Source organism: Oreochromis aureus, linkage group 6 (genome assembly GCF_013358895.1).
Source record: "Oreochromis aureus strain Israel breed Guangdong linkage group 6, ZZ_aureus, whole genome shotgun sequence".
In the NCBI taxonomy this organism is placed as follows: Eukaryota; Metazoa; Chordata; class Actinopteri; order Cichliformes; family Cichlidae; genus Oreochromis; species Oreochromis aureus.
Genome location: NC_052947.1, coordinates 17,615,085 through 17,638,540, shown reverse-complemented (window position 1 = coordinate 17,638,540; position 23,456 = coordinate 17,615,085). Strand labels below are relative to the sequence as shown.

Genomic DNA, 23,456 nt, shown 5'->3' with positions numbered 1-23,456 from the left:
CAGCGAATAAACCAGCTTTAGTGTTGAAGGAGTAAAAATGAGGAAGTCTTGTGTGCATTTATTTTAGCCCCAAATTGCCCCCACCCACCTTTAAATATCTTGTGCGTGTTAATAATATTAACTAGAACATACAGTCTGTGTTTGTGTGCGCATGAGGTGATACATTAAACACATTCCTGGATGATTCATCACACACACACCAACTTGCTTCCAACAGTTCTTTTCCTCTCCATGTGCAGACTACAGATAAAACATTTCCCACCAGCCGTTCACTCAAATGCCATAGCCTTAAGTGTCCTTTAGTCTCCTCTAACCGCTTCAGTACATATGTTCTTCCATTCACTGCTGCACTGATAAAACAAAGAAGCCATAAATAAAGACATTTTTACAGTAGGAAAAAAAAAATCACACACCTCATTTGATTCCATTTACATTTTTAAAAATACTTAATATTCATCTGTTTGGAGCTGAGCATCTCGTGCCGATGGTAAGAGAGTGACAGCATATATGTGGGTGTGTGCAACAAAGGAGGGCAAGATTAACGTGTGAAAAATACAAAAGCAGACACGCACGAGTGTGACCATACTCACGGCTCCAGCAAGAGCCACAGTTTTTCTCCAGTATAACTGGATCAGACAGTTGATCTTTAGACTTTTAGGTCAGGCTCCGATACAATCAGCCACGGGGGATACAGTGTAAAGGAGGGTTGGCTGTCTGTGGAAAAGCATGAGAATTGGGACAGCATAATACAAAGGACTCTGGGGTGGTAAAATGATATTATCATGATAGCAGGCTAAACTGGTGCTGGTGGGACAATAAAGAAAGGCCCTATCTAATGGGAATGGATGAATAAGCCATGAAGCCAGGCAGCAAAAGCACTGGTCTGTGATAATGTAGCCTCGCCATGGTAAATCTCCAATACACACGTACACACAGGCACGCACACACTAACACAAGCATACAAATTCATATCAAAATCAAATCTCAAACTGTGCTCTAGAACTGGGTCAGAGAGTGCCTCTCCTACTGAGTGCATAAAGTTTTAGTGATAACAAGAATTGCAAAAGGGGAACTACAGTGTGAGAGACTGAGAGGGCAACAGAACAAGTGCAAGGGCCAAACTATTGCTGAAATAACAGTATGAAGACTCTGTCACTAATTAGGCAATTGCATGTTTATGCAATAATCATCTTTCTTCCTCTGTGTATATATAATATGCATTATTGAGAGACCTCTGCAGCACTGACATCTTTACAGCTCCTCTAGTACAGTGGCTTCATTGTTCATCCCTGCTGAAACCAGGCTATATTTACAATCTGTCTGAGATGAACTTTACACTGACGGGACAAACAAGTACAGCTAGTAGTTACTTAGCAATTGGTATCCAGTTATTTTTCAAATTAAATGTCTACAGAGCTTGCAGAGACATGATAGGGAGAAAATACAAGCCAACGAATGTCTCAACTGAGTCTGAACTAAAAAGGCTAAACACCCAATGACATTTCACGGATAAACCGCCGGTAAACAGCTCACCATGTAGTAATTTTACATGGTGAGCTGTTCTGATAGGTAAATATCAGAGGTATGCAATCAATGCATCTCTGTTTGCAATCAGCAGGTAATTAAGAACTCAAACATGATGGCGATTAGCTATTGTAGTGGCTCCACATTCTGTGTGGGTAAAGGTCATAAAGGAATCTGGCAGTCAGTTCAAGAAAACAATATTTCCTTTGGTTGTAACCCAAAACCGAGCAACAACTGAGTATAAATGACACGTGACGTAACACTTGATGTTCGTGAGCCAGACAGAAACCGAGAGCGCATATTAAAATGTGCTAAAAATTGCTCTGCAGTGCCTGAATGTGCAAATAAGCTGCTAAAACTAATAACTAACACATTGCCTAACTGCACACGGTGGTAATTTGTCAATATTGTGTTTACAGCTTGTTCTGCCGCCTCTAAGTGGCAAAAACATTACTGCATCCCGCATTGCGCAGCGAACATACATTATGGAAAATGAACAAGCATGCCAAGAATTCGACAAATGCATCTTAAAACACTGGATATAATGCTGTTCGTGTTTCACAGCAAGCGGCGCTGGCTGTGAGGAGTTTGTATGTGAGTTTTCAGAGGTATAACCTCAGGCAGGAAAACGCAAGCCGTGCTGCTTTGATGCAATATAGATTGAAAGACAAATACACGCGTGTGGCCAGGCAGCCATGTGCACACGACGGCATACAGATATCCTCGATATAAAACCAACCACAGTCACAGTGACTTTTTCATTCAATAATTTAATTTTAGATTACTCCAGTACTAGTGCTACTAGTTTGTAAGAGTAAGATCATGACCCTTGTTTTCAGCTTCCAAACTCCAGCCTTGATTACCTCTATTTCCATCTTCTTCTAAGAATTCCAAAGAGATGGAAACCTTGAGAGAAGATATTTAACATGAGGTTATTTTAAAAAGAAATCTTTTCAGATAGATGTTGCAGGTTTACCACCAGGCAAACTAAAGCTGAATTTATGTGCCGGGAAACCTATGTCATCAATAATTCCCTTTAAACAGAAACTTTGATTAATAAGAGGTGCAAACTTCAAACTCTAACTACCTTTTCTGGTGTTGTTTGCTCAACTGTGTTTTCTTTAAAGACATGTGCGAGTGTGCGTCTGTCTGTACACAGCTGAGTGTCTGATGGGCCTCTGTATGTGTTCTTTTTTGGTCATTTTGAGAGGCTGCAGGAAGGGAAGATTTTTCTCATCATCACTTCAGCGGCTTCTGGTGTCAACAAAAAGAGAAAGATCTTCACATGGGCCAAGTCTTCGTATCCAACAAACCCGCTCTCATTCGACACGAAGCTGACAGGAACCTTCATAAATGAAGAAGAAAAAAAAAAGAAGGAAAAAGTGACCTAAATCAAACTGGTTGCACCTTACGGAAAAACAAAAACAATCCGTGACAAACATCCTAACCAGCCGCACATGAAAGCGAGCGTGAGACCTGAGAGAGGAGCCGGAATGTAAAGAATTCGTGGGAATGAGGAGCGAGCTCTGAGGTGGACAGCCTTGTAACAGAGTGAACTTGGCCCCCACCAAAAAAACCCAATTTCAGCTCCACATACATTATGCTCAGCACCAATATAAACCCAGAGCTTATGAAGCGAAGTTGGTCAAAGTCATATTGGTTTTGAGACTCACTGAAGGGATTCAATCCTTGCCTCGTCGAGATAAAGCGCTCCCTCTTTCCCTCCTCCGAGCGAAGCTGCTCAAATTAACTGACTTTCTGCAACAACCGACTGAGCGGGGATTAGGACGCCGTTTAAATGAAGCATCTGTTTCCTGTAATGGGCAGAATGAATCGCGTTCCTGCCTCACGTCAGTGTCGCAGCCTTCGTGCCCCGCTCTGTGAATCACAGACTCTTCACCAGGTCAAACAGCCCAGGATGAATCATGCATACTCACGAAAAGCTCCTCATCTCTGAAATGTTTTCTCGTTGCATGAACCAACACGCAAACAGCATATCAAATAAAAGGCACTCTCCTTGGTGTGTCTGGATGGCTTACACATGCATCGCTGGGTGTCAGTGTAACACCTCTGGGCTCCAACGCCACACCAGCAAGAGCTCTTTGGGACATAATGACTCCATGTGTGCGTTTCTGTAGGAAACATTTTTAATGTGGCAACAGAAATTGTTTAGTGCACCACAAGTTTATCTCAATGGTACTTTAAGCTACTTAAAAATAGAATGAATGCTTGGATAGGATTTCTTTTGTCAAGCAGAACACTGGTTTAGAGTACAGTGTGCTGTGTGCTTTTTCTTGCAGTTATTTGACTTAAAAGCATGCTGGTTCGTGTATTTACATCTTTCAGCGAAAGGTTTTCTGAAGTTTCACCTAAGAAGAAATTACCAAAACCCTGAGAAAGTCAAATTAACCCCTAACTCAAAAGAAAAAAAGGCAAAGCAAAGATGAAAGTTTAAAAAAAATCAATATGATTTGTGTGCAGAACTCAGTTTTCTGACCCCTTTTCTTTTTCTTTAGTCTTGGGCAACGCCGCCTCAGAGAATATAGCTGAACATGCTGAATTCAGCTTGTGCAGGTGGATAAAGCCGTAGCAGCAGTGATAAAGATAGCACAGTAACAGCAGGCCTTGAATAGGCAGGCGATTGTTGATTTTGGATTTTTTTTTTTACATGCATTGTGGTGGTGTTGAACGTCTCATGGGGGGGACTTCATGTTATCCTCAGAAATAAAACCCACTATGCCAAACAGAAAAAAAAGAAGAAACCCAACAATGTGGTACGACTACAGAGGAGTGAAATGACAATACTCTGCTGTTCAGAACAACCTGGGCAAAAATGTGTGCATGTACACACACAAATGCCCACAGACAGAGAAAAGGGGGCCCGTAATCTCTCTTCTCTGCAGCTCATATAGTCAATCGTGCAAGATACAATTATACCCTGTGACCTGGGATCACCTACAGGAAATGAAAAGCATAACAAAAGAAAGTTGAAAAAAAAAAAGGAAATAAAGAGAGAAGCTTGCCGAAGGGGCATACTTTCAAACACAATGTGAGCGTGACGGAAAAGGGAAATTCAGCCTGACAATACAAACAGGAGACGGTTTCATCTTCACAGTTTACAGGTGGAGGCAGAACGTCCTGACTATTAAATCAAACGCACTGGTCGCATAAGAGGGAAAAAAAGCCATAAGGCACTGTGCGTGTTTAGTGGACCTTCAGAACAAAAGCGGAATGTGACGGTTTTGTGATCGTGATCCATGGACTCAAGGACGTAGAACGAAGCAAGAACAAATACACGTGTGTGAGCAATTTAGGAAGATACAAATGTATCTGCGCACTGACCTACTGGGTTTCACTGCTTGGGAACTTGTCTCCGGTTTCCATGGTAACGCTCCTGACCTTCACCCTTCTCCATGTATCCTTTGCAATATGGTTTGCACACTCAAGACCACCATCTGTGATTACTTTACCTATCAAAGGACCGTCTTTGTGGGCACCGAAATAATGATTACGTCTGTCCGCACACCTACTAGTCCTGGTTCAGTTAGAAACAGCCTCATCGTGATTGTTATAATCGAGGCACGTGTTCAGAGCAGAATCTTTGTTTCAAGCTGGATTTCTGTGGACGTGCTTTGGACTTGATGCTCCTGAGGTACGGTGGGTCGGTCACAGGTTACTGTGGAAATTAGATGCCTAATCCTAGTCCATGTTTCAAAAAGAGCCACATAACAGCAGGAATTTAAAATTTAGCTGCTACAAGGCAGTATACCAAATGATGAAGTTTATGTTAACAGTGTAAAGCCTGAACTACAAAATAATTGCCAGATGTCATATTTGCTACATCTGACATTTAATTACTGTGCAATTTCCTTTTGCTTTTATTACCTTTTTAATGATGGTGTATTAGTCTCAATAACTGAGAAAAACTCATGTATCAAAAATGATTCACTTCGCATTATAGGGTTAAAATGTGCAGTGTTGCTGACTAACACTTTATTGAGTAATACCTTATAAGTCACCTTCCTTTGCAGAAGTGGTAGCTGGAAAGTTTAAAGCAACGTCAGCTAGAGATTATTATCACCGATTGTCACCGAGTAGTTATTAGCGAGAAAAAGTTTCACCGCCCTGATGGTTTAGAAAAGCCTTACGACATTCAGCATTAGCGATGGGTCTGTTTATGTGTCTTCGCGTGCAACTTTTTCTTTAAAGGTCAGCTAAACCTTTGGACATGTTAGCGCTTCAAACTCAGGGCCATGTTGGTAAAGATGAGCAGGTTGGGTGTGTGTTATGCAGCAGATGGAACAGAAGAAGCAAAGCTAATTAGAAATCATCTTGTTTTTAATTTGTAAAAGTAAAAAAAAATGAATCAAGTGCACAACTGCAATATGTAGGTGTGCAACTGGTGACCACCTGATCTGAGTGGCATCAGAGATTCTACATTACTCGAGCTCAGTTTACTGTGAAACCAACACAAAGACTGCATTCAGTTTGCACATCGGGCTAACGCTGTCCTCGCTCTGTGCTGAAACAATCAGCAGATGTTCATTTCAAATGCTCCTTTGTAATCTTCTCCCAAACAGAATATTTAGGTTCCCCTTGGGTGAAATCATCAAACCTAACAGTAAAACACAATTTTATGCCTTTCAAACTGTGCCAGCTATGTATTTACATATCTCCGCCTTAGCTCTTAATAGTCATGTCAAGCACTTTGTAAGAAGGGAACAGCGTTAATAATGCTCAGGACCAAAGCTTATCTGTTGCTTGCGATGAGACAATGTGCCCCCCTAAAAGGCAAACAAGCGATCTTCTTTGTGGCGAAATTACTGATTATATCCTCACAACCCGTCTTTAAGTGTGTGCCCTACAACGTCCACTGACTTTCAGAATCTAATGTTTAAACATTCCTTTCATTGCTAGCATGCGGTATGAATACTTAAGATTTTGCTCTATGGTGGTTCCAGATTATATCAAAATGTCCTAGAAATGTTATTGGTGTGGTGTGAAAGATGCTATATATTTATTCTCACAGGCCTAACGCAGGAATTTCTTGTAATTTTTTCATTTAAAAGCCTCTAAGGAAAGAAAATCAGTTATTTCCACTTCAATTTTCCACAAAAAAACAAAGAGATGATCAGAGCACTACTTTATTCTGACTTGCTAACAAATCGTCACTGAAACAAAAAGCCCTGGCAACTTTCAGAGCTCTTCTAAAAATTGCTCTTGTGGATGGATTTCCTTTGCCAGCTAAGTTTCATGCCCGTGTTGGAGAAGATGCATGGACACTGAAGTCTAAGTTTAGGTTTGAGGGATGCAGTCCAGCAGCGAGCGGGACAGAAACATGCCCTTACCTGAGGCTCAAGGTCAGTCGTTCATCTTTTGCCCTCAGAAGATCTCCAACTGAAAATGTGGCACTACCCAGGAAGCTGCTCTGTAGATACAGGACAAAGAAGAAAAAAGCCCGTAAATGAAGTATCAGGTAAAGAGTTAAACAATTAAAAAAAACAACTGAACTCCTCTTTTGGTTGCACCATAGAGGTGATAGCAACAAGCACAAGCCATTTGCCAAGTACAATTCTGAAACTTCTGAAAACAAGATCCTTTTTTTGTCTCCCTTTAATCCGCTTTCTTTCCTTTCTCTGCTCTGACAACATGTGTTTGCTGCAGGCACAGTATGAACACGGGGTGTCAGCACACGAGAACTGGGTCATGGAGAGAGAGGTAGGGGACGAGCCCATTGGTAACGAAGAGAGACGATCCACATTTCTAGGCAACGCGCACGTTCCCTCCTTCCTTAACAGGAATGGCCAGATATGTGCACGTCTACTCACACGTCAATCCTGCACCTGCATGTGACACCTTCAACATGAAAACTTGTACAAACAGGAAGGGGGGAGGGCTGCGACTGTGCCAAGGACACAGATTGCTGCTCCTGCTGCTGCAGAAACCTCTAACATGTAGGTAATTAACAACAGGTACAAAGGTGATTCCCAGCATTTCATCATAATGAGGGAGAAACTTTAATTAAAGTATCGGCACACAATCAAGATGCTTTCAGCCCTTTTTTTCTCACAGAATGAGCTGTTTATAAATCCTACATTTATACGCTACTGATGGCTCTTCCAACACTAAAAATAGCAGCATATAACACGACAGTTTGTGTCTCGCCCCTGTCTGTTCTTCCATATTGTTGTATAAAGGCTTTGCTTTGTCTCTGAAGATGAAGACAGTGAAGTCAGTTTTTTTAAATGAATGCAAAAAAAAGTTTAAAGTATACAACGTCGTCTGTAGAAAAATGAAGTCGAGAAAACTCTCACCCCCATCAAGATCTCATTTGATGACCTCCCCTGTACCCTTAATGACCGGTTTTGAAACGTCAGTATGTATCACTGCAGATATGGCTTAGAATAGGTTCAGTGACTTCTGATGCACACCCAGTGAATTTTTTTCTGGAAGCAAACCTGAAATATAATAATAACTGCTATACCAGAAACTAACCCTAGTTGATAGATGGTGGAGAGTGAAAGTGTCAAAAATGGCAGTTCCTCCAATGGCCACTTGAAGCTTCCTGTCACTCCTTAAAGTGCTTAAATTTAGCCCCGATATGAACATCGTTACAGCATGGTAACTTCCCCTTTCATAACAACTTTTATGTGGGGGTGAATTTTATTTTTAAAAGTTACCAATTTGTTTACCAAATCATAACAACGGCTTCCTCAAGGCACATTATATTGTAAAGTAAAGACCCAAAAATAATACAGAGAAAACTCCAGCAATCAGATGACCTCCCTATGAGCAAGTGCTTTGGCAACAGTGGGAAAGAACTCCCTTTTAACAGGAAGAAACCTGGTGGAACCAGGCTCAGGGAGGAGTGGCCATCAGACTGGTGGGGGAAGAGTACTGTCTAATAAACAGCAATAAATAAGTTTATCCCTGAGTTTGGTGAGTGAAATTTCAGTATTTTAGCTGTATAGTACGTTACTTAGCAACAATTAGACTGTATTTCTGTGCAATGTGTCCATATGGTCTATGAATACAACATGCTAACAAAGCCTACTATTGACAAACACTACTATCTATTAGCATCCAAAATGCTACTACAGAGGCTTCAGCATGCCATAAACCATTGAGTGACGTCATGGTGGATACATCCATCTTTTATATAGTTTATGATCTATCCGTCCATCAGTCCTGTTTTTAGGTGCCCTCGGGTGAGAGGTTGTATATATCCTGGTTAGGTCTTCGATCTATTACAGGGCTATCACAGGGACACTGACAACCATTCACACTCCATTTCACACCTATAACCAATTTAGAATCACCAATTAGGCCAAACATGCACGTCTTTGGACTGTGGAAGGAAGCTGGAGTGCTCACAGACAACTCATCCAGGCATAGGGAGAACATCCGAACTTCACGTAGAAAGGCCCCAGCTGGACGCTACTGTTTGTGATTGAAAGCAGAGGTGGAGAGTAAAACACCACACAGTTTTACACTCCACCTACAAAGAAAAGGTCACAAACAATGCTCTGTCAGCCTGTGGAAATGGGATATTTAAGTCACGACTGGAGTTGCAGCTGATATATGAGAAGCAAAGCTTAATGTTTGAGTTAACACAATTTATGGCACTTCTTTGGTCTTTTAGCTACACTTTCACTTCTAATCATTTTTCCTAACATTGCACTGCCTTTTCTCTCCCTCCCCTAGTGGGTCTCTGCAGTTTCCCATATCAGATTTAAAAAAAAAAAAAAAAGGGCATCCTGTCTAGTGACCTTTTCTCTCAATCATTTCCTCCCCGGCATTTTCCTGCTACCCCATACAAATCCCCATATTCTTAAGGCAACACACTGCCCCAGACACATTCTTCTGCCCTATCCAGTCGCAAGATGGAAAACAAATGAATGCAAACACAAAAAAGAAAGGGGAACATACCAAAACACAAGGTCAGTGCAATGCTTAAAAACAACCCCAATCTACTGGACACACAAACGCGAGCATCACATTCAGTTACAAGTTTATGCAGCATAGTGGTGTGTTCTTATGAATTAAACAGAGCTAGGATCCCCAGCAGGCACAGCTTAACATGCACAATGTCATATTCTTCAGCACTGACGTATTTTAGCCAATCCCAGTTTGCCCTGATAACCCAGAGCACAAGGCACAGAAGGCCATTACACACCGTGGAGGAATATTATATTCCCCCATAGCCATTACTCGCAAGTCGGTACAAAATGTCTGGCAAATCCATTCCTTGGAATCTTTTTATGGCCTCTCACGATGAAGGCTTTAAAAGTAATGAAGCTCTGGAGACTGGTGTTCTTACTCAAAATCAAAGTAGCTATACCACCGAAAATGAGAGAAAGATGAGGGCAAGACGAAGAGTAGAGTGAGAAAAGAAGACAAATGATGCTCTTCCAGGATCACGGAGGATTGATTATGACGGTCTACCTCTGTTCCCATCCTGCATGCTCTGGCTCTCTCTTCTTTCTATCAGTCTTTTCACCTGCTCTTACTCATTCCCTTGGCTAGCTCTAATAGTGGCGCCGGTGGGGGAGGTAAAAGAAAAACTTTTGACGTATAGTCTCTGTCGCCAGTTTTTGAAAAAAGAAAAGAAAAGAAAGAGTCAGGTTTAAGTAACAAAATAGAGCTCTCAAAAGCACACAATATCAATCATGTACGAAAAATGAAAGGCACTTTGTGCAGGAGCACGCAAAGCTGACGGACTGCGGGTCTGCACAGCATCCCGAGCACTTGTCTGCGGACCCTTGAAGGCCACAGTGTCTGCTCATCACTTGACAGAGGTAAACGGCCCAACTCAAGCTGTAGGTCTATTGATTTTTCTCCATGCCCTGGGTGACAGGGTGACAGAGTGACACACACACACACACACAGTCACCCAGTAAGACTCTCTCAATCATTCCTTCTCTCCCTGTCTGTCTCTCCCTCACGCACACACTCACCAGCTGCAGAGAATACCTGGAGGAGAGGGCATTCATTCACATGCCACACCAACAAGTGACATTTTAGATAAATGGCAGCAGTGACAGTTTGGCCCAATACTACGCATCTGGAGTATTATTAACATTTCTGATTATGAACAGATCTGCACCACGGAGGTCAGTAATGTTTACATGAACGCGCTGCTCCCTCACTACAAAGTGGGCTCTGCAAATCGGCCTAATTAAGTCATTAGAGGTGTCACGACACGCACTTTATTCTGGCATGCAAATATGTGCACTCAGACGCGAATTACAGCTAGAGCAAGTTAAAATTGACAAGGAGTGTGAGGGTACACAGCAAATACATGCAGCACACACACGCACGCACACGATGAAGTCCACTTACAGTTGTGTTTGACAGAATCCTAGCAGCAGCACACCAAGTTAGACAGTGAGAGGAGAGCTATAGAAGTGAGGAGAGTCTGACAGAAAAACAGAGGCTGAAATAAAGAAGAGAGAAAACGGGGGAGGAAAAAAAAGTGATGTTATGTCTTCCTTCTTCCTCTTAATGAGCTCCAGGATGGTCCTCTTACATATCTCCCTCCAGTCCCTTCGTTAGAGTAACTCCATGGATGCGTTGTATTCACTCTTTAAAGAGCAGCAGGCACACTGGCTGACACAAACATGTAAACCGTGACACACACACACGCACACACATATTGACATGCACACTGCAGCCGCCGCTGTGTCTCAGAACTGGCTAGAGTGAGCTACTGCCGCTACTGCTGTTGCTGCTGTGCCTTGCTTGGTAAGCGAGACCAGCGAGAGAGAGAGAGAGAGAGAGAGGGAGAGGTGGAGGGGGGAGTGACAGAAGGGGAGGGAGGGAGGCAGAGAGTCGACACATACAAACAGAGAGGGGGAAGAAGGAGGAGGAGGGTGGAACAGAGAAGAGGAAGAGGCAGAAAGGAAGGAAGACAGACAATTAATGGGTAGAAAACCAAGATAGCAGAACAGAAAAGGGGAGAGAGATATAGAGTAATATAGGAGGAAAAATCTAGTGAGAGAGAGGGAGGAAGAGAGAGTGCACAGACAGACTTGTGTGTCACACTTCGGTTGCAGCCTGTGACTCAGATGGCCAACAGGAAAAGAGACACTTGTTATGGCTGCTTGAATTAACACGAATTCCGACCACACGGTGGAAGGTACGCGTGTAGGTGTGTGTTTGCATACAGATAAACACTTCAAAACGAACCCTGGCGTGCTCGAGGATCACACGAGAGGCTCGTCGAGACTCTCTCTAAATCTTTTACTCAAATATTTACCGACACGTGCAGCTGCCGCTGAGAGAGAAAGGGGGGAAAGCATTGATAGAAACATCACTGCATTTAGAAGCTCAGAGACAATGATGAACAACAACAAGCGACACCGAGCTCAGGCTCTAACCAGCATCTGAGCTTGAAACTGAGATTAAGCAGGGTTTAAATTACCCACGCTGACACAGAGGGATGAGTAATTCTGGAACAAAAGGAGATGCTCCACGCTGGCCCTTATCACCCGCAGCAGGTACACAAGCCAACACAATAAGACACACGCTTATACTGAAGCACTTCATGCACACACTCACCCACCCACAAAAACACCTGTTATTTTGAAGTACACATCGCTTGGTGCAAATGCAGCGATCGCCGGAGGTCATTGCGATTAGGAATCAACCTTTTAACTGGTCGGGTGTGAAATAAGGAAATGCGGGTAGAAACACTGGATTTAAAAAAGTCTCTCTGCCTTTAAAGCCATGAGGATTGATGACCCGTGATGCCAAGTGGAAACCAGAGACTGATGCATGGACTCATACCTGCCAAAAGATTATCCGAGATCCTTCCCAGACTGCTAACAAACTGCTTACTCTGACTCTGCAAAAGAATTTATGCACACAAGAGCTGCTGCCAAATCCATTTGCGCATTTCTAGCTGGTTGCTATTTTTTTTGTCAGTGATTACTGATGTCTTTTGTGGCCTTTCTTCAGTGTATTCCCATTTTAAATTTCAGCACAGAATAGGAATTAGTTTGAATCTCAGAGAACCAGAGGCGGTTTTGGGGGGTAACTGCATGCATGGAGAATCCTATATCCAAAGCTTGTTCAAAATATGTCTCGAGCAAACGGCAACGGAGCGTGTTTAATGCCGTACTTTGAAGCTTGAAATGTTTGACATATTGCGGATCATAACTGTGAGTTCCTGGAAAGCACGCTGAGAGTAGCGGGGATTTGACTCGCAAGCTACCTACAGTACAGCAGTTAAAATATTTGATGCTCTTGGCAGTGAAATGAAAAATGAAAAGCCTAAAAAAAAAAGTGCTCCTTTATTTACACTAATTTTAATCACTTTTCCCCCCCAACCAGCACATTAAACACACGTTCAGTGACCTTGCATAATTCTGGAGGCAGTCAATGTGTTAGCCTGGGCAAAGACGATAGAGCAAATGCCACTGGCAGCTGAAGTCTTCGAACAGACGGCAACGAGGGATCTCAAGCAACCAGTCACCCCAAAGCCGGATGAGCACAGACAAAAGCACTGGGTTGTGTTTTCCCCGGGTGAGCCAGTGTTCTCATTCTTAGCTGTCTACCCTCGACATTGTCCTTGCATTCTTCCCCGACCTATTCTTTCATAGTGTCTACCTTGACCTCATTCTCCTTCTTTTGATCTGTTTTGATCTGCCTGCAGCCAACCCCCCCCCCAATGCAATACTTCTACACAGAAAGACAACTATCCAGCACCAACACCGCCCATGTACTGCTTTGAATTAAAGCTTGTGGCACTGATTAAGGTGACATATTTAGAAGTTCATTTTCATTTTGAGAGTAATCCCTCCATCCCCTCAAATAGCTTATGAATGACTCTACAATTTTACCTTCTTTATTACCCACAGATTTATTGATATGAAAATTAATCACCGCCTCTATCAGCCGGCCCACCATTCACCTTGAGCCAACTCTGCACAAACACTATAAAAACAAAAAAACTGGATACTTACAGTACACTGACCAAGGAGGAGACAGGATTGCAGATGGTTGCCTAGAAGTCGATAAATCTACTTTTAACATGAGGCCTGTGCTATCTCGCAGCTAATCATGTGTTGATAACGTCAGAGGAAACCTATCTCCAGTTTAGAGCTCTGACAAGTTTTCTGCCTTATGGTGCAAAATCAGCTCTGAGGCAGCCTGTGTGGATGGAGAGTGGTGTCTGGCACAGGGTGCTGCGATTCCTTTAGGTTCTCAAGGTTGAGGGTTGGATCCTTCACAGCTTGTCCTGGCACATCCAGTGGGCGCTTAATTAGATGGGAATCTGGATGGTATGTGGCATTAGGGTGTGCCATTCCCACGGAGAAGGTGTTTGGTTTTCAGCAATTGTGGATATTAAGTGTGAAAGTAATGCACACATTGATGGCAGGCACCCAGTGTTTCCCACAGGAAGACTGCACTCTAATGAGATGGTCAATAGTATTTACTTTACATGTGAGTGGTTTAAAGTAATGACTGCTCTGTTTAGCATACAAAGTGGAAACATCCATGTGGATGTTTTAAAATTAGATTTTCGTCAGCGGGGGTCTTATATGCAGCGATGGTATAAAGTACGTACACACAGTGTTATTTCTGAGGTCTTTCTTCATCAGGACATAGCACAAACTCATCTAGTCCCAAAAAATCTTTTACATTTTTTAAATAACGACTCAGATGACAACACAATCATTATTTATTTAACAAAAACTGAGACAAAATGCAGAAGCAGCATGTTAAAATAAACTAAGGACACCCCATGATTAACCAGCTAGTAGAACCACTTTTACCTTCATCAGTCTTTAACAATGTTGTGGATGATTTCTGGGCCACTCTTTTTTTAAAAGTTCAGTTAATTGTGGTTTGTGGGGATTTTATTTATGTACAGCTCATAGAATGTCCTGCCACATCATTTCCTGTCACATGTTGAGGTCTGATCTTTGACTGGGTCATTGCAAAACCTCAATTCTTTTCTTTGACACTCACTCTGTTATAGGTTTGCTGCTGCGCTTGGATCATTGTCCTGTTGCATGACCCAGTTTCAGCCAGGTTTTAGCTGTCGGACAGATGGCCCCATATTTGATTCTTGAATACTTTGATATACAGAAGAGTTCATGGTCAACTGAATGACTCCAAGGGCAAAGTCCTGTGGCATTTCCACCAACTATTTCCACGTTGGGAGGCACCCCAGACATCCCTCTTGAAGGTTTTCCACTTGACAATGATCTTTGCCATTATAGAGCGATGGACTTCAGATTGTTTGGAAATGGCCTTACTGTCAAACCCTTCCCAGGTTGATGGGGATCAACAATTATTTCTCTAGGATCATTGCTAATGTCTTTCCTTTTTGGTACATCTGAATGCTCCAGACCAGCAAACTGCCCAAAATTCTGCCTTTAGAAGAAATGATCAATTAATCAAGTGGATCTGATTAGCGTTCATAGTTGTCAATTACTGCATTTTGTTTTTTGGTTATATAAATAAAATCACAGTGTAAAATGTCATGCTTTGCAGTTCATTTGAAGTTGTATTTACCTTTAGTTTCAAACATCCAGAGGACCTGGTATTTTTATTATGTCCTGATATGTATACAACCTTAAAACCTTTAAAGAAGAGATACCATCTTTTTACTGTGTATTAATATGTATGTTCGAATAAAGATTCTTAAGTCTATTTATACTGACTCTTTTGAGTTACTCGGCTCTATTGATGCTTTTGAAGTGTGAATTTTCACACGAGAAATGGTTTAAAATGGCAACTGTTTCATGCCTTCAAGATATTAAAAACAAGTGTAGATTCTATTACAATCAGCTCTATCTTACTTAAGCCTTTATTTAATGCATTTTGATGTAATGGCCTCAAACGATGCAGCTGATACAGTTATTACATGATTCTTAATGGTCTGGCCAGTATAGGGATATTACAGCAGGCTCCTTTCTGTGTACTTCTTGTTTTGTTACTTACGCTAGTCCTAAGGCGTTGTGTGCATGCTCTAAGAAGTGTGCAGCAGACTTATCTGGATGAAATATTGCTGATTTGTTCTTTGATAGAAAACACTTTTATGTGTTCTTCTAGTGTTTTTTTCTCACAATTACATGCCTTATTAATAATTTTTACTATTTATGACTGCTTTATGAATAACTTCTGAAAATCTGTCAAAGGCATCAAATGCACCTACTGTAACACAAGCCTGCCTTGTTGTGCAAACATGAAAATGAAACAGGAGAGATGAATGCCTTCTGGGTTTGGCTTTGATAAAAGAAAGCAAAACTTTAATCCTTGTTAACTATAGCTGTATAGATTATTGAGTGGAAAATTGTGGAAGTGGGCTCTTAATTGGCATAGCTTTCCATGACTTCACTCCTGTGCTAACATAATTCACTGATAATTCTTATCTATCTCCAGAGTCAGACAATTGTAAATTGCTATTATAGCACAGGCTTAAGGAAAGTCAATTCTTAAACAAAATCATTTAGTGTACTACAAGCACACATTACCACGCGTGGTGATTAGGAACTGGATCAATATCTTAATATGTGAACGTTATTAAAATTGAAGTTTTAGCCATATAGTTATGTCAGTGCTAAATGCATTTGTTAGTTTAATTAGCCAAATGTTTGAGGAGCACAGATCACTGTGCTGAAATGGGCTGCAATGATAAACAAACTCAATCATTATCTCAGCCTATTATGCAGCCTTTGATAGTGTGGCACAGAATATCAAGTCTCCATATTTTTGAAGGCTGGAGCTTCCCCAATGAATGATTTTACCACTCTCACATGCGCTCTTTGTGCTGGTTCTATATTTGCGGTGTACCAGAACAGAACGTGTGTGAGAGTTGCTTTTCGATCAGATTCTGTGTTCTACCAGTGACATTTCAACAAAAATCACACGTTACATCTCAACACTGTCACCTGAAGAAGTGAGAAGTAAATAACGCTTTCTGTCAGAGCATGTATTTCCAGTCTAATAAACATGTTTAATATAATGACAGCAATTCTCATAAGCATTTAAATTGACATACTCCCCGCTTTTCTTAAACCTAAAGAATCCAGCAAGGCATTTTTGCACTTTGACGAGCACTCAAAGGAAGCTCGTCTTTTCAACCTGAGAGGTAAATACTCACAAGTCGGCTGCTGCGAGACAGTGGTTTCCTCCAAGGGAAGCTCCTTTTAGCATTCTGTCTCCTGCGGTTTCTGTAAGTGCGCGGCGATCTATAGAGCCTTGTATGATAAATGCTACACAGCAGCGGACAGCTTAATATCTCTCTTCCTCACAAAACAGTTTAAGCTTCCCGAGAGTCTGCGATTCTCCGTAACAAAAGCAACACACGCTCAACATTCATACCTGCTCACACATTCTTCAACTTGTCAATGCTTGCCTCCAAACATGAATCCCTTCGTGATGCTCTGGCTCTAGCGTTTCACTTCTCTCTGCCTCTCTTTCTGCTCCTTCTTACTTCACTGGGTTCCTTTTAGTGCCCAGCCAAACTATCTGCTAACAGGTTTCCCAGAAGCAGTGTTTTGGTGCTAAGCCTGCAAGTGTTTCTGTACTAAAGTACAAATGCTGATTCCCATATACAGCTGTTTCACTGGTAAAAGCTCCAGGTTGGAGAAAAAAACAAAAGAAACTGCATCATGCCCTTGGTACGCTGGAAGCATACCACCGGTCCTTTCCCCCCCACGCTCTCGGCTTTGCTTCATAAACTTTAATAGCTAACCCCACTGCAGACTGGGTGATAAAAATCAAGGCTCCCTTCACTCACAGTCTGTAAACATGACTTGGTAGCAGGTCTACAGACTGTACTGCCTCATCCAAATCCCCATCCTTGGACTTAAGTACTACATTGAAATTACAGCACATCACGCCAGTCTCTTTTTGATCGGGTTACTTTTTAATACACTGCTTTTGGCTCTGCGAGCAGAGGCAGATCCATGTGATCAAACGGTTACAGCATGCAAACTTTAAATATCAGCTGCTTATTGCATAGCTCTTATCAGCTAAAGCCGGTGGGTAAGAACTTCCTCTATTCTGACTCTGCAGTTCAAGCTGAGGCCCACAAATATAGCACAAAAAAATTTGCTTTGCAAGGTTCAGAAGGGACACGCTGTTATCTTTTTATCACACCCAAAACATGTTGCGATGCTGCATATCACGCTTGTCACTTTGCTGTCATCTTGATGGAGGCATTAGTATGAAGCTTTCAGTGCTCAATATCAAGAAAGCAGACAAACAATGACTGAATGCAGCCTATAATTTTGTGCACAATCCAGCATCCGGTTCCTTGCACTAATTTCGTTAGATCCCCGTGGTTAGAACACAGGGAATATCCTGGTTGCAATTTCTTGCCCTTACGTAACAGCAAGAAGCTGCTAGCTCACCCCGAGGCTACAGGCTATGCCGAGTTCTCTCTCACTAGGGCTTGCTTTTCTTTTTTTTTTCTTGCACAATCACTCACATGCTCAGACACACAATAATGGTGCTATAATATGCTAGCTCATGCCTGAAGTGGTTGATAGCTCACTTCTTTAGAGAGCAGAGCTATAGGGGCTGTGAAAGTAAACAGCTCGGATCAAACCAACTCTTAGCTCCCTTTGAAGAGTGGGAGACAATTACAGAGATCAATGGTGCAGCCCAGAGGTGGTTAACAGCCTAGACAGGCAGAAAGACAGAGATTGATGCCTCATAAGATCTAGAGAGTCTACTCCTCAATGACTTCACTATGCAGCCGAATCCAGGGTTCAGCGCATCCTCGCTGTACATACATGTTTGAATAGTGAGGTTTACCTCGAGGCTACAGCATGCACTCTGTACCTGGGAGCGTTCATCCCTCAGCGAGTATGACTCAAGCACAACTCCATGGATTAAACCGAAATGTGTTGCTTGTTGGAGCAGCTGTGTGGGTGGAAGGTTTTGTGTGCAAATTTTTTTCGAATAGACTGGTGGATTTCATATTAATCTCCACGTTCACGGGATGCACGCAAAAAATGATTCTTTTCCTTCGTAAGCATGGAGCTGTGATTCTGAGTAAAATGCAGCTGAAATATATAAATTAAAAGGTTTATTTATTTGAATATTTAATCATTAAGAAAAATATGTTTGACTGTAAACCAATCAAGTAAATTTCATTTGACCAGATACCACTAAACGTAAGATTTAACATTGTACAAAGTTACACAGAGAAGTCAGATGTATTCAAATTACTCAAATTGTTTAGCAAAGCGTGTGATCTACCGTATGTGCCAATGTGCGGCTGTGCACGCAAGTGTGAAAGTTGCATATTGCACCTATAAACTTTGACTGTAATGACTGTATGTCACACTGAATTTAAAGCACCCATTGACATGGTAACAACAGGCTAAAAAAAAACACAAAAAACACACAAAAAAAAACTTGCACTAACAAGTGTCAAGTGTCTGTTTGCGTGTCTCAGCGAGGGGGTGAAAGAGGGGATCCGCTCTAGCTGAGTAGGAGTTTCAGAAGAATCTTTTCCGGCGCTTCTTTTCCGGTGGGATAACGTAAAAATGAGTCGACACGCAAGCCGCAGATGACTCGCTCCACCTTGCCTTGGTAAACAACGAGCTGCAGAAAAAGAGTGGGAGAAGTGCCGCTAGCTATTTTTGTTTCTCAGCACACCAAAGTCACATTAGTTGCCTAAATGACATATTTGCCAGCTGATGTGGAACAATACCACAAAAACAAAAAAACCCTTTTGAACTAAATATGTGAAAGCACAATTTGTCCATGGTGGCTCTGAGATGAATAGATTCAGAAAGTGCTTTTATTGTTGTGCACACTCATGAATAGCGCATTAAGTTCTTTAAAAAGAAAAAAAAGAGAGAGAGTGAGAGAGGAAGGGAGCGATAAGATCAAAATAAATATGTCTGTATTTCCTGGGGAGGGAGGGGGGGGGAGCTTTTTTAATGTCTTCCCACCCTCTTTTGGTGTGCGGAGGGGAAGCAGCGTCGGCTTATTTCTGATTATCATATAATTCCATCGGTGCAAACAGAGCAAAACAACAAAGCGGGGACAAGAGCCGCCCTGCCCCGCACTCATTTACTCTTCAGTCCTCTTGGGTGAGGGAAGGTGGAGAAAAGCAAAATGCCATCAACAAATTTTAAAGGCAAGCTGCTGTAGGAGAAACTGTATACTTTACACACCGCAGTGCTTGGGCTGGTGGGGAAACTTATGAACTGCTGCCGTAAAACGCTGCAGCATCACAGAATCCATCTCAATTGAGCTTGGTTTTAATTGCACCCACCCAGCATGAGTACACAGTATGTTGACACCCACACACGAGATTACAAAGACTGCTTGGCCAGAGGCTTGCTCACGCAGTGTACACAACTCTGGCCTGGCTGGCAAGCTCATCAGTGGCTCAGTTAGCCGTGGAAAATAGCAGCCTTTACACACACACAGACACACACGCACACACTCGCACACACAGGCTACAAGCATCAGCACTTTCCACCAGTGTCTCTCTTAAAGGAAACCATTACTCTGCAGGAACCCACGGGAAGGCAGGCAGGAGGGGATTTTCTCAAGAAAAAAAAAAAAAAAGCTAAATTACAATAAGCTACTTTTCCTGAAACGAAGAAGAAGAAAAAAAACTACAGCCAGCCAAGCATCTAATTCACCTGTGACCCAGTAATTTATTTGGCTGATAATCTGCTATTGCAGGTGACACTAACAATCACCAATAAAATGAGTAGAAAGAGGATACGGTGTGGGGTGGGGGCGGGTTTACAAGAGGCATGGGCTGATTGTGAAGGAGATATTTGATTAAATTCTCAAATGAATAATGCATTATGAAATTGATCCAGACAAATCCCACCTTGAGGAGATTGGAGTAGGATTATTCAGGGGAAGGTTTGGAAGAGGTTATGACAACGAGGAGGTTTCGTGGAAAGGTGCATTTCAGAATCAAGTGATTATTTTGGGCTTGATAAGGCAATTTGTCACGGCCCATTTATCCAAATTCCACCCGCGTGCAGGAAGGATGTACTATGAGGTGCATATATAGTAGTAATATTGTATATAGCACATGTCCACATTATCTCAACATCTGAAAGAGTTAAGAGAGCTAAGGGTAAACAGTTTATTTCCTCCTTCCTTATTTATTTTATACAGCTGCTTTCATTCTAACACAAATTTATGTGAAGCCTATTCCCCGGAAACTAGAGAATGCCAGGTTGTGTGAATATGATCTATATATAAGTTATGTACCTTTTTCAGTTTTTATGCTGAGAGCTAAATCAGAAGTACATAGAGAATGGAGAAGAAAGGTGATTTAAGTGAGTTTGAACGTGGCATGGTTGTTAGTGCCAGATGGGCTAGTTTGAGTACTTCACAAACTGCTAATTTACTGGGATTTTCCAACACTTTTCCATCTCTAGGTTTTGCAGAGAACTGTCTGAAAAGGAGAAAATATCCAGGGAGGGGCAGTTCTCAAAAATGCCTTGCTGATGTCAGAGGTCAGAGGAGAATGGCCCGATGGCTTCGAGTCGAGAGGAAGCTCAAATAATCACTCATTGCAAGCAAAGTATGCAGAAGAGCATCTTAGACCACACCAGGTGGCACTCCTGTCAGCTAAGAACAGCAAAATGAGGTTAAAATTCACCAAAATTGGTCAAAATCCATCCTGCCTTGTATTAACAGTTGTCCATCTATTTATTACTACAATCTCAAACCATGTCAAACTAGCTTCTTGAACACAACAGTGAATTCACTGTATTCAAATGGTCTCCAGTCAACAGATCCTTATCCAGGAGCTATGCATCATGGATATGCAGTTGACAAATGCAGAAACTGTGTGATGCTGTTATTTCAATATGGACCAAGATGTTTAAGGGACCTTGTTGAATCTATGCTACGGAAAACTAAGGCAGTTCTGAAGGTCCAATGCAGTACTGCTTGGACCTTCCTACCTAATAAAGTATTTAGTGGCAGTATAGGCATACACATTATGTGCAAATTTAAAAACATTTTTAAATGTCAAGTACTGTAAGTAGTTTACCAGGTTCACGAAAAGTACAGTAAAGTACTAAGTTTAAATCAGTGTTTGATGTGACCACAATTTCTCTAATGAACAGTATAAATTCTCCTGGGTGTGCTTCTTAAGGTGGACTACTTGACTGGTAGAACTTTCCAGAGTTATTCTTTAGGTTTAGGCTGTCTCACTTGTGTCTGTCTCTTAAAGTAATCCCAGAATGACTCCTTGATCTTTTAGATTAGGCCACCCCATCTGTTGCAGGACTAATTCTTCTTGTCACTGAAGATAGTACTGCAAGACTCTGGCTACTCAGACACCCTAACGGCACTGTTTAAGAGGGGTTGGTGGGGTCTTATACATCTAAAATGACTAAAATATTTAAATCTGCTGCATTTGAAGGGCATTAAATACCAATAAACTTTGTCTCCAGTAAGTTTTTACCTTGAAAAGAAGGGGCGTCTCCTTGTGGCAACAGCACCAGACATCTGCTCAGCAGTTTTTATAAGTAATTAGCTTCCCTGCTTAGATTTAGTTGGTTGCTTTTAATGAGCGTGCACTATTCCAACAACAGTTTTCACGAATGACTGCATGCACCCCAACAACAAAACCCCGAGTACACTTAATTTCCAACAATTGTAAATATTCATTGGCATGCTCAGTCACTTTATTGAAGTGTACATCAACACAGTGGGGGGAGCGATGTGGGAAAACAAAGTAATTATCTGGTGCCTTTCTAAATATAGTAAGCTAAACAGGAGCTTGAAGTATTGTGAGACAATAAAAATGATAGGATCAGTGTGAGAAGGCGCTTCAGAGGCTCAGGCTTTGGAAAGAGCTTCAAACATTTTTTAACACGTCTCTGCGCCGTGACAGGCCTTGCTACACACAGCATGTCTGTAGAGCTTTGCAGATGTCATGTGAGACATGTGTAGCATTAACCTAACATGGCAGAGCGAGTACTCTGATGTCAATAAAAATGACTTGGTCTTTTAACTTTATGAGTTTTTTCTTTTTTTTTAGGATCAGGGACGATTTATCCCTCACTGTTGTCAATCGCAAAGCTGCTATGCTTTTACAAGTGTGCTAAAGGTAACAGTGGATTTTCACTCGGATGAAAAAGGGGAGAGAGCAGTGCTTTTAAAGCTGGCCACATTGCATCTTTACAGGACTTCATGGTGAAGAAGCTCTTACATTCATTACTATGTCAAACATAGCCGTCTCGTCAAACTCAAATCCCACTCCCGTTTTTAGCTTGACATAAAGGATCCATCAAATCTGAACCATCAAATGTAAAAGTTTTGTATAATTTATGGAGCATGCCTATAAGCAAGGCTCGTCTTGTCCCTCTAACACAGGAGAATTAGTTTCCATGCAACTGGCCAGTATTCAAGACTCAACGGTTAAAATAAGTATTCAACAAATCACCAATTTTCACCAAAGTAAATATATTTTTAAAGGTGCAATTGACATTAAATTCTCACCATATGTCATTAACAACCCATCCAATCCATACATGCAAAGAAATGAAACCATAGATGTCCATAAATTAAGTTATGTGTAATAATGAAGAATGACACAGGGGAAAAGTATTGAACACAACAGAAAGGGAGGTGCAACACGTTGTAGAAAGTCATGACAGCACCTGAAATCTGCTCTCTCAAGACCTTTACAACCTTATTGTTGTAAAACATTCTGATGTCACTGGTTGCAGAAGAACCTCTAAACTACTGAAACTTCCTATGAGCACTGTTGGGGCCATAATCTGGATGTGGAAAGAACATCATTTCACCATAAACTGACCACAACCAGGTGCTCCACGCAAGATTTTAGACAGAGGAATGAAAAGACTTGTCACAGGAGTTGACCAAGAGCCAAGGACCACTTCTGTGGGGAGCTACAAAAAGGCCTGGAATCAGTGGGTACAATTGTTTCAAAGAAAACAATAAGTAAT

The 23,456-nt window shown here is 41.7% G+C and overlaps 1 protein-coding gene across 8 annotated transcripts in view; it reads right to left on the bottom strand.

Annotated features, from left to right (window-relative positions):
• inpp4b (inositol polyphosphate-4-phosphatase type II B) overlaps positions 1-23,456 on the bottom strand; it is a 179,712-nt gene that overhangs the window by 102,407 nt on the left and 53,849 nt on the right. For 3 of the 8 annotated variants that reach the window (XM_039613418.1, XM_039613420.1, XM_039613421.1), the window contains one exon: positions 6,873-6,952. In XM_039613418.1, the coding sequence (XP_039469352.1) occupies positions 6,873-6,952 (80 nt within the window). Of the gene's footprint in view, positions 1-6,872; positions 6,953-10,866; positions 11,266-11,951; positions 11,970-13,490; positions 13,592-16,639; positions 16,838-16,860; positions 17,117-23,456 lie in introns of those variants that run through there. The other 5 variants (XM_039613422.1, XM_039613424.1, XM_039613427.1 and 2 more) reach the window with 5 other exon arrangements.